The following is a 12,014-nucleotide window of genomic DNA, read 5'->3' on the forward strand; positions in this document are numbered from 1 at the left end:
TTTAACTTTATCTGCAACTCTTCACACCTTTTTTCACATAGCTCCTTTTTTTCTGTTTTCATACTGAGGAACAACTATTAATCCTTGTTATTTGAATCACAGGACTGTTGATAATCTGTATGCTTCATATATTTTGTGTGTGTGTTGAGAGTCTGATTGTGTGACTCATACCGGTCCATCCTCTGTCCTGCAGGTCATTCCAGTGGTGGCCCGTATGATTACCGAGATGTTTTCTGGAGACAACACGCGATCCTTCGACAGCGGGAGCGTTCGCCTGCAGATTTCAATCCCAGATATCAAAGACAACATAGTGACCCACCTAAAGCAGCTGTACTGCCTGCTACAGACCCACCAGGGCCAGGACGGCTGGGCGTTGCCCCCTGGCTCGGGTATTAACATTGTCCAGGCTCTGCAGGCACAGTGAAGCAGCCCCCACTGTGAATTAACATATATCATATATCTCTGTATGTTTCACACTGCAGAGTTACCTACTGTTAGCAAAGAAGTACTTATGTGTAATCATATTTAGAAGTGTACACGATATACTGTAGGCTTCATATACTTTTCTCTAGTCTAAATGTGCTGTGACAATGCTTTTCTGTATATAGATGTAGTGCCTTTACGCCTGCATTACTTTGCATTATGTGTGCAGGGACCGTAAACAGATCTGGGGACTGCTCGGGCCAAAGTCCTTCCTGCTGCATGGGAGCATTTAACATAGTTAATGAGTTACAGAAATTACCCAGTGCCTTATTTGTCCAAAATGGGTGAGTGATTACCAAACTGTCCTCGAGTCAAGAAACAGGGCAGAATGATTTTTATCTTTTGAAGCAATGCCTCTAGCATGGGATTTGTACATTTTGGATAACATATAAATGTGAATTAAAGCTTCTTCCATGTATTTATGGCTGTACTCAGCTGTCTGAGATCACTTTATCTTGCCAGCACATGTAATTTGGTGTTTCCATGTTTTTAACAACAAAAAGTCAAATTTGACAGAAGTATCTGGTCACCTGGCCTGCAGGTTCGTCTTCAGTTGTTTTATTTTTACATTTATTTTGTTGGATATTTTTGTATTCATATCTTTGATTTTAAACCATGTATTGTATCTAAACAGCCATTTAACTCAACAACATTCAGCTACATGGATCTGTTTTAATATGGATGCCACTGCACTTTGGGGTGCTGAATTATGTTTTATGCCTAGTTGAATGTAAGTGCATTTATCGTGTGATTGTATGTTTATTTTATCAATAAAAATGCCAAACTAATATTGGAGTTTATGAATTACTTGAATCATTATAAATCATGTAACATGCAATTCCAATAAACTTTTATTACATGTATCCCCTCTTAAGGAGCTGTTCACTTTAGTTCCTGTCTAAACATTGTTTGTTTACTTTTCTGCTCCGGCTGACTGGTGACTGCAGGTTGACAGATTTTTTAGGTACTTATCTGCAGCTCTGCACTTTCTGAATGTGCTCGTGCAGCATTGCTGACCCCCAGTGGTTGAGATTAACAGCAGCAGGTCTGGTTAAATGTGTTTTAGACAAGAGCCCACACCAGTTGATGTCCTGAACCTCCGAAGTGAGGTTGTTTGGTTAGTTACGTTCATTTGGTTTCCATCCATCTGTTGATAAATGCCACAAATATAATTAGACTGACCAATATACAGTATGAGTCTCTGTTTGCCATCAGCTCCCTGACTTCAGACTCTATTGAATAGACAACAGCATGTTGCAAATGAGAGCTGCATATTTGCTATAGAATTGTGTATTCACTGAATATATGATATCATACCAATTGATCGATTAATTGTTTGAATACCATAAATATTCTTTATACTTATAATAACAACAGAAGTATTTAGTTTCGTTAGATAGATAGTAAAAGTAACAATACCACAAAACTCCATCACAAGTAAAAGTCCTGTATTCAAAATGTTACTCAATTAAAAGTAAATAAGCATTGTTAGTATGATTAAAATCTTAAAGTATCAAAAATACAACTACTCATTAAGCATTGAAATTTAAGCACAAAATGTTGTGGTCAGTCACGGTACAACTCATTTTAACCATTTTACATAATGTTCAGGCAGTTAAAATATGGGGTAGCAAACAACTGAAATACTAAAACTACCTAAAATTGTAATTACTCTAACTACAATCCTCAATGTACCTTCTACTACTGCTTAACATGCAGGATTGTTATTTTTTCACCTCTAGTTCTGCTGATTTTGAGTATGGATTATATGAATCTAAAACAAGTTCTTATGATCACATTACATTTAAATAGGATGATGAATAGGTAACCTGTGTTAGTTCTGGATTTCCACACATATTATTTCTCCCCTTTGTGAGATCCTTTGAGGTAGATGGGGTCATGTTGTTTACGCTGTGTTCATTACATCACTGAGGAATTCGTCCTGGTTAATGTTTGGCAGTGTGATTCAGAAATATGGTGTCTTATTTGATTACACTTGTGTGGTTTCAATGGCAAGTCAGATAAAAGAATGTTGACATGAGAGATTGGAAGTGTTACAATTTAACAACACTGATGAAATTTATAAAATATATAATCAGATTACAGTTACATTCAGTAAAAAATTGAGATTTTTTAGCAGGATTACAATTATATACTGTACATCTGTTTTTCTTTAAAAATACTTTGAGAAGTGGACACACATTTTTCCATTCTTTCTACAGTTACATTTTTCTGTTATCTTAGAGAATACACATGCAACAATATTTCTCATTGATATTTTCTATTCCTTATTATTAAATGTCTCATTTTTATTTAGGTATTCCAAAGTAACAGAAAGTAATGAAGTTACATTATTTTAATATTGTGATTTTTGGATTAGGTTACTCACTACTTCTTTAACAGGTAATTAGTAATTGTATCAGATTACATTTTTAATGTAACACTCCCAACCCTGCGTGTATCTGATGTGTTGTTGGAGCACTGTGGTATAATACTCGCAATCCCACGCTGGAAAAAATGACAAACCGCTGATAGGGCAGACAGGTTCTTATTTATAGACCTGCAAACCTTTAAGTTTTTCCAGGGTAAGGTGATTTTCTTCGTATCTGGTAACCTTTGCTCAGATGGGATGCCACACTAGACATCTCACACCCTAAACAGAGTCAGCCCAACAGATCATTCTGCTACTGACACCGGACTTTGTCCCTGTCTTTTATGAGGAAGTCTTGGGTGTATCATACCGTTGACTCGGCCACTGGTTTAAAATATGAGTTGTATTTGTACTAAACTTTAAATAGCCAAATACAGAAGGAAGTAACATCAACATTCAACTGTCAGACATCAAAGGTAAGAACTTTTGACAATGAAAATCCACAGTAAACAGGATATGTCTTTGTTATTTGTGTAAATGATCTGTAGTGAAGGGTTGCTCTGTGTTTGCATTTCAAGACAATTCAAACAAAATCCATATCACCCCAATCTTTCTTCTTATAGCATCTACAAGAAAGAAGATTTATCTGATTAGAACCGATAGAAAAGTTATCTGGATTACTTTACAGTAAAATGTTCTCGACAAATCACACTGTATTTGTTTGAAATATCTGGAGATGGTTTTCGGACTGAGTTAATCTATTTGTGGTATAAGACTGTCAACAAACCTGTATTTATAATATATTAAATATATAAACTCTTAAGACATTCTAAAAACACAATACATATATTGTTTTCAGGTTGGTCACAATTACTAGGTGACTGTAACTAGTTGATAAAGATTAGCCAGATTGATTTATTAATTTATTTGCAGTAATAACATAGATGTTGTTTTAGCAAACATTTGGCTTCTGATATTTGGAAAAGTTATTTTTCTCAATTAAAACTTTTGATTATTAACCTTCAATAAACTCTGAATTAAGACTGATAGCTAACCTCTCAAAATAAATCATATCAAGATATATTTCAGATGGAGGTTGCTGAGTCAGCTCATACCACTGACATTACACATTCTAATCTAATTCCTATCATAATGATATTGCAGGTGTGTTAGGTCAGTACCGGCGATGTTCAGGAGTAACAGTCCCTTTGACATTGACACCAGCAGCTATGCAGAGTCGATCCAGTCTAAGTATGTATTTTACAGTCTTATGTGGTTAATTGTTAATTGATTGATTATTTTATTCATAACTTTATTCATCAGCAGACGATCAATGTTGTAAATTGCTTGCATTTGTTGTGACAGTGTTTACTCCACTCTGGATGAAGTGTCATCACAGGTATCAAATCTGTCAAGGCCCAGTGCAAAGTCAATTTACTGTAAGTTAACACATCTGTACTTGCTATAATGAGTGGTTACACCTCTACAGTTTTTTTTAACAATAATACTGAGCTCTGGTTTGTGTTTTAACAGTGCAAAGGAAGGAGTATGCAGAATCAATAAACAACATGATGGACAAATTTCAGTTCAGAGTGGAGGTATCATACATTACCCATACAAATGTGACCCTTTCGGATTCACGTTATATTTAATGTTGTGTTTTAATAACGCCTTTCTGCTGCAGCACTTGTTCACTTGTGACCTGGATGGTGAGGAGTTGAGAAGTGTAACTGACTGTGTGGAGCGACTGAAGCTGCTGGACGAGATGGGTCGTGTGTGGGGTCAGAGCATGCTGATGGAGGTGCGCGGTCCCAAACTACTGCTCACAGACATTGAAACCAAGGTAAGAAGCACATGACACCTACAGACTACAAATTAAAATACAAATCTGATGGGAGTAGTTTCTTCCAGGATGACATTAACCCCACCCAGGGGTTGATTAGATGAGTGTGAAAATAGATAGGCACCGTTCTGTTCTGGCTGTACATGCTGCCATTAGGCTCTGTTATCTTCAAACGTGGCATCTGTTTCCACTTCTATGCAGATGATACACAACTCTATGTTTGAGACTATCCTCCCAAGAAAAAATCAGTTGTTTCAGCAAAATCAGTGTTTATGTTCAAGTGACAAAGTCTTCAAGTGGCCATAATTATGACTCCTCTGGGAGTAAAGAAGGACGTCAGGTGACGTTACAGAAATGTCAGACTTTTTGTGTCCCTTTTCCTACTGCAAGTAAGCAATTAAGCAACCGCAACTAAGATTGTTCCCTTACCATAACAATGTGGGTATTATTGTAACCATAACAGTGAAGTTCCTCAAACCTTAACAAAGTTGCAATTTTAACCAAAACCATGATGTTTTCCTAACTTTGAGCAAATATTTCAGCCGATCTTTCTCTAAACTTAATAAAGTAATTTCTGTGCCTAAACCTAACTAAACCTGAACTGTTGCTAAATCATAACATTTAAACAGTGCCAACAAATTTAGTTGTCAATGGGGCGTTGTATCAGAAAACACTTCTGTGACAACAGAGATTTTAATATGGAGAACACATTGCTGAATGTGCCCTTTGTTTAAAATTAAGAATATTAAGATAAATAAAGAAAAGAAAACTTAAAACTAATCTTTTCTAACTTTGCTGCTTATAACTAGAAACTTTACCAATAGTTTACCTTGCTCATCTCTAAAATCTTTTTCCCTTTCTTTCTTGCATCTGACTTTGTATGTGTATTTTTTCAGTTGTTGTGAAGCACATTTCCTTTTGTATAAAAATGTGCTATATAAATACATTTCTATTATTATTGAAAATGAATATTAAATCACTCTAAGACTTCATGGTCTCCGCCAAGGAGTATTAAAGCTGTTCAATGTGGAGGTTCATGGTGGCCTAGAACCTCACAAATATACATATATATCATTTATATTTGTTATATTATCCTTTATTGTGTATTTTAGTTTTAATGTTCTGTTTCTAAATTGAGGGTGCCTTGGTACAAATTCATTGCATAGATAAACTATGAATAAACTTTACACAGGACACATCCTTTGTCACTTCCTTTGTATGGGCTGAGCTCTGTGATGAGGTCTATGATGTGGTTTATGTGCATTACAAACCTGTTTTTTTAGGAGGAACTGGAGTCCATGGCTCTCAGTGACATCCTGGAGCTAAAGGCTGTGCTGGACTCTGGATTGTTTAACTCTCTGCTCACAGTGTCAGTCCAGAATGAGAGAAACCACACCACCACTGTTTTCTTGTTTCAGTGTGAGGATGTCAGGGTGAGGACACACACATTAAAATGGCTTTTATTATGACTGCTAAGTGAAACAAATGAGTGAGTAAATGGTATAAATTTATTTATTAATTGTTGTTGTTTACAGGCTAACTTTGTTGAAAGGAGTCTCTCACGTGCATTGTCAGACAGGAAAGAGGATTCAAGCGTTAGGTAAGAACCTAAAGTCAGTGTAAACGAATGTCTGAAACTTTATTATTTGTTTATTACCTTTTCTTTAAAATGCCTCTCACACTTTTAGAAGCAGCAACGCAGGACTTATAGCTGAACATGAGGGAATGAAAAACCTTCACAACGTTGAAAACTCTTCTGAACCTAAAGAGGAGATGTTTGCAGTTGACCCAATGCCCCAGTGGTTGGCTCCTGACTATGGTAAGCCTGTGACAGCTGATATACAACTACTGCACTGATTACTAATGATGGAGTCAATACAAACCTTCAGTCTCCTTTGTACATACAGAGGAGGATGACGTCCATGAGCCTGAACAGTTTGTACCTCAGGAGGAGGAGGAAGTGCCATTACCCCAGACTTTCACTACCGAAGAAGAACCACCGTCTCAACGCCCATACACAGAGCTGGACAGGAATGTAGTGAGTGTCCTTTTGTTCTCAGACATGGGAGATGTGAAAGCTGTATTTGATACACGATACCCTCTGACATGTTTTGGGTTTTGTACGTTTTAAACAGGATACACGTTCAATAACCAAAGAAGAATGTGGAAACGATTTTCTTTTTCTTTGTTTACAGGATATCTTGAATCATATTTTAGGTGACATAGAAATCTTCATGGGACAAGTAGCTGCAGTAGTGGCTAAAAATGCAAAGAAAAAGAAGAAAAAGAAAAAAGGAAAAGGTAAGTTAATGTAGAAAATGAAGGCAGACAAATCTGTAGACTGTAAATGATAACTTACACAAAATGACTTTTTATAATGTATAAATATCATCAGTTGTGATGCTTTCATCGTGTTTTGATTTTGATTTTTTAGCCATGGATGGCATGCCCCCCGCAGCAGAATTTGCAGTGTGTTTCCACAAAATCAAAAGTGGTTTCAATCTTCTGGTATGTGTCCTTAATTTCATTTACATATCATGGTCTCTTGTATTCCTGTATCTCTGCAGTGTACATTATGTTTAACAGCATTGTATTATGTGTGAAAATGTTTTTTTTTTGACAGGGGGAGCTCAACGGAAAGATTAACAATCCCAGTGCTCCTCAATTAGTTCACTCCTTATTCTCCACATTGGCATTTGTAAGTGACTAAATCTCTTCAATTTAATGGATAGAACCTATAATCACTTAAAAAGTTTACACTTAAAATCCTATTCTATCACATACTGTATTATAGGTCTTCATATAATATAAAGTTTGTGTTGTTATATAGAATTAAGTCAACCTTTGACATAGTTAAAGCGTCTACAGTATGTTTGTAAAATCAGCTCTTCATGATGCTGGATCATTTTATCTAAATTATTTGCTAAATTGGTTGACCATCATGTCTCCGTTGTCTCATCATCCAGTGTGAACCCTCATTTAACCAGCCTAACTACTGCACTTAGTAAGTTATGCTCTTCCTCACCAGGTGGTATCTCACTCTCCTGAGGATCTGGCACAGACCATTGTGGCGCCGCTGCTGATACCCCAGTGTATCCGTCTGATGAGTGAAGAGGCCTCCGCAGAGGAGGACCAGCTGTGGCAGTCTCTGGGAGACGCCTGGAACATCCCCAGGTGGGACACTGGACTATGTTGGACCTACTAAGCTACTGCTTTTATTTTCTGCATGAGACCAAAATCTAAGCATCATCTCACTACACCTCTGCTCTGGTGGAAAGAAACTAAGTACATTTATTCAACTACTGTACCTAAGTACAATTTTGAAGTACTTGTACTATACCAGTATTTTCATTTTATGCTGGTTCATATTCTCATTCCACTACATTTCAGAAATATACTTTTTACTGCACTGCATTTATCTGACAGGTATAGAAACTAGTGTATTTGTAGATGAAGATTTTACATTAAAAACACACAAAAACCTTATGAAATACTAGGGAATATATTGTTAAAGATGAAACTTTTTGGATTGTAACCCCTTACAAAAAATCTGTGTTTAGTTGGGACACTACACTACATTTAAGATGAGTCAGTTCCACCAAGGAGACATTTCTCCTCTAAACCTCTTACATGGTTGCATTGAACAGCTGTTCAAGCCACAAAGAGGTAAAATATATCCATTATTTCATTAAAAAAGCAAAGATTCATCATCTCAAAACTTGCAGGATTTGTCTTGCGTCCCCTTGGAAGGGAACCACTGGACTAAACTACACATTTGGATATAAAGTAGCTCAAACTGGCTCCATCTCAACCAGCTACAGCAGGAAAATGCTGCATGTAGAATGAGTCTTTTTATTTTTGATACTATTTGTTTATGCTCATAATACTTATGTACATTTCTCTATTTATGATTTGAAGAACTAAGTATTTTCACTGTACTGCACTGGTGCTTTTATTTGACTAAAGGATCTGACCACTGGACCAGTGGTAAAATGTGTGTAAAAGTGTGTTTCCGATGAGTAACGGGATAATAATCAGTTGTTTTTGACAATATTACCAGCACTAAATGGCCAGAAGATGATGAAGACATCCCAACATACACTCTGGAGTTCTTTGATGGCTGGCAGCCCCCTGAGGTGTCTGCAGCACCTAAACCCAGAGAACCTGTGAGCAGACGGGAGGATCCACAACCTGGACCCAGCCAGGTAAACCCTCACATCAAACATTCAGCATGACACCAGTACAGACAGACAGGTAGTTTGGAGAGAGAGAAAAAGAAGAACATATAACAAGCCTAGGTACTCTTTATGTCTAGACTGCAGCCAAGTGGAGACCATCACAACCAGCACAACCACCACAACCATCCCAACCAGCACAACCAGCACGACAACCGCAACCACCACAACCATCACAAAAACCGCAACCACCAAAAAAAGCAATGTAAGCACACGCACGTGACCTACATTTCAATGTAACATGACTGTTTTAAACCTCAAAAGTTTTTGATGCACTTTGATGTGTTTTTCAGCTCTAGATTGTCAAAACCGATACACATGCATGTTGTGTATGACTTCGATTCAAGAAACCACAGAGAGCTCACCGTCAGAAAAGGAGACATAGTTGAGGTGAGTATTAGTGACATGAACCAACCACTTTTTTCTGCTCTGTATTGTTTCAAGTATTTTGTCTTCAAACCCTGACTCGTCTTTACTTTGTCCATCCACAGCTGCTGGACAAGTCGAAGCAGTGGTGGAAAGTGAGGGACAGCAGAGGGGAGGAGGGCTTCGTTCCCAATAATGTCCTGCAGGCTAATAATGAGCAACCCATCGAGGTGGGTGCCACTAACACAGAAAGTCTACTTGATGGGATCACTGGTGTAATAAATGAATTAAATTATAGTTTTGTATTTTATATTTTATATTTTTATAATATTCATTCCCCTTTGCTGACTCTAATTTGAATTTCTCCTACGGGGGATCGATAAAGGAACATCTTATCTTATCTCATCTTAATGTGCAAAAAACGTTTACGTCAGATCATTGTGCATTATTATTCCATTTTCTCAGCATATTGAAGGTCCTCCTGTCCTAACAAAGAGGTCCAAGGCTGCAGAAGTGAAAGCCTGGCTCGAAGACAAAGGCTTTAGTAAAATGTAAGTGCATACAGTTATTACATTAAAATATGCAATGGAGGCTAGATTTGGCCTTTGTACCAAAAGTATATTCTATTATACCTGAATGTGAACATCTAATATAGTGTTACTTCTATGACTGAATTTACTAATTAAAATAATCTGCTTGCTGCTTGGTCTAATGAAAGACTATATTGAGTTGCATTATGGGAAATGTAGGATCCAGTGTTTTTGGAGGACATAATGGCCTTTGCTGTGTTGAGTTGATTTTACAATTTTTACTAAACTTGTGAACGCCCAAGCCTTTATGGAGGTGCAATAGTAAATCGATGAATACCTCTTTAATACTTAAGCAGAATTTTGACCAGTTTTATTTTATTTTTTTCTAAACGAACATGTTATAAAAGAACAGTGTTAACTTAAAAACCTTCTCTCAAGCGACACATTCGTTTGGTTAAACAACACTTTTTCCGGCCAGAATGAACGCCAGCATTGATTAACGACAGATCAATTTTACTATATATATATATATATATCTCTTGCAGCACTGTGCGCTGTCTGGGCGTGCTGAGCGGCTCTATGCTGCTGGGGATGACCAGAGAGGAACTGAAGACATTGTGTCCTGAGGAAGGGGGGCGAGTCTTCTTCCAGTTACAAGCGGTCAAGTCCAGTATGGCAGTAAGTGACAAACCACAGTGCGACTTTGTTTGTCTCCACTGTCCGTCTGGAGATGTATTATTATTGATTACTGATGAAGGTGTAAGCAGACACACCCCTGACTGTTTTCTGTTTCAACTCTGTAGGCTGCCAGTTAAATGCAGTAGAAGAACACTGAAAGAGGAAGAGGAAGAAATCATCAAAACAAGTCACCAATGGTCAAATCCTGTAAACGTACAGATAATATTAAGCAGTGAGTGAGATTAGGTTTACAGATTGTTTGGCCTGTCACATTTTGTCACATTCACATGTGAAATGTTCTACACACCTATATTAAATTATATACATACATATATATTACTAGAGTTGTCAGGTATGTTTCAAGTCAGCATGTAATCAAATCAGTTGACAAGATATATGATAAAGTGTAAATTAAAGTGCATTTAAATTTATCCAGCAAAACAATGCTAATGTGTGCGCAGTAAGACATTTAACAAGGTGGAATGGTCTCAATTATGTAACAATGAGCAAAAAGCCGAATCTATCATTATGTAACCTGTAAATAAAAAGTTATGTCTGACACACACAAAGGCTTAGTGAATAAACATGCTTTATTTCATTGTTTAGACATTACACATGAACCTTATCAGAAGCATTTGAATCTGTTTAACACTGGCAATCCATTTCAGGCAATAATATGGCTACAGATCAATGGACATAAAATTAGGCAAAATTAAAAATATAAATCAAAAAGGTGACAAGACTGTAAAAACAAAGATACTTCATGAGAAAAATGTAAGCGGAGCACAACAATATATTGAGTGTGAGCATCAGAATACTTGTAATAAATGCACTGTAAAGTTAGTAAACAAATAAATCCATCTTAACGTCTTAAAAACAGAAACTGTGAACTATGAATCGGTGAATATTGTATAGTATATATTTGAATCACTGTGTTACTGCTCATACTGAACAGTATCTTTAAATGGTTTCAGCTGTTTTAGTGCTAGTGAATCACTTCTCATGTGCCAGTATTTGCTGAGATTAATCAATAAGTTGATTGGACAAAAAATAATCAGAAACAATTGTGATGATCGATTTATCTTTAAGTGAAAATAACCTAAATTTACTGGTTCAAACTTCTCAAATGTGAAGACTGGACAAACAATTTCGATACCCTGTGCACTACGGGGAATTATAATGAGCATTTTGATCATTTCTGATATTTTATAGACCAAACAATTAATTGATTAATCAAGAAAATAATCAGTGGATTGATTGATGTTGAAAATAATCAATAGCTGAGGCCTAATCCAAACAAAGTGCACACACACACACACACACACACACACACACACACAGACATACACACACCTCAATAATTTCACTGCCTAGAGGAAAACTAATAGTGTTTATGTTGATGTGAACATACCCAAGGCAGAGCTGGCCACTCTCAACATCTCCACTGTGTTCAAGGCCTGTGGCCTCTGCTTGGCCTTCTCTTTCTTACTCACTGACTCCACCTGCAT

At 36.8% G+C, this 12,014-nt stretch overlaps 2 protein-coding genes across 2 annotated transcripts in view; both read left to right on the top strand.

Moving 5' to 3' along the window:
* The window catches only part of irf6 (interferon regulatory factor 6), a 5,127-nt gene extending 3,848 nt beyond the window's left edge, over positions 1-1,279 (top strand). Inside the window, exon 8 of the mRNA XM_035661112.1 lies at positions 194-1,279. Within this exon, the coding sequence (XP_035517005.1) occupies positions 194-424 (231 nt within the window). The 3' untranslated portion in view covers positions 425-1,279. The remainder of the gene's footprint in view (positions 1-193) is intronic.
* A 1,906-nt stretch (positions 1,280-3,185) lies between these two features.
* On the top strand, positions 3,186-11,060 carry eps8l3a (EPS8-like 3a). The gene is made up of 20 exons (XM_035661597.1): positions 3,186-3,330; positions 4,019-4,105; positions 4,220-4,293; positions 4,388-4,452; positions 4,539-4,697; positions 5,981-6,130; positions 6,233-6,297; positions 6,386-6,516; positions 6,605-6,735; positions 6,893-6,998; positions 7,132-7,205; positions 7,321-7,395; positions 7,726-7,871; positions 8,758-8,902; positions 9,013-9,137; positions 9,226-9,322; positions 9,424-9,528; positions 9,764-9,849; positions 10,374-10,506; positions 10,632-11,060. The coding sequence occupies exons 2-20, from the start codon at positions 4,041-4,043 to the stop codon at positions 10,641-10,643; spliced, it is 1,944 nt and encodes a 647-aa protein (XP_035517490.1). The 5' UTR covers positions 3,186-3,330; positions 4,019-4,040; the 3' UTR covers positions 10,644-11,060.
* Positions 11,061-12,014: the final 954 nt, after the last annotated feature.

This window comes from Morone saxatilis, unplaced genomic scaffold (genome assembly GCF_004916995.1).
Source record: "Morone saxatilis isolate NCDOM2014 unplaced genomic scaffold, NCSU_SB_2.0 Contig18, whole genome shotgun sequence".
Taxonomy (NCBI): Eukaryota; Metazoa; Chordata; class Actinopteri; family Moronidae; genus Morone; species Morone saxatilis.

Bases quoted from the DNA above. Each gene is read 5' to 3' on its own strand.
- eps8l3a (XM_035661597.1), top strand. From the start codon at position 4,041: ATGTTCAGGAGTAACAGTCCCTTTGACATTGACACCAGCAGCTATGCA. The intron at 6,999-7,131 runs GTAAGTTAATGT...TTGATTTTTTAG, and splicing joins GAAAAAGAAAAAAGGAAAAG to CCATGGATGGCATGCCCCCC. The intron at 9,323-9,423 runs GTGAGTATTAGT...GTCCATCCACAG, and splicing joins GAAAAGGAGACATAGTTGAG to CTGCTGGACAAGTCGAAGCA.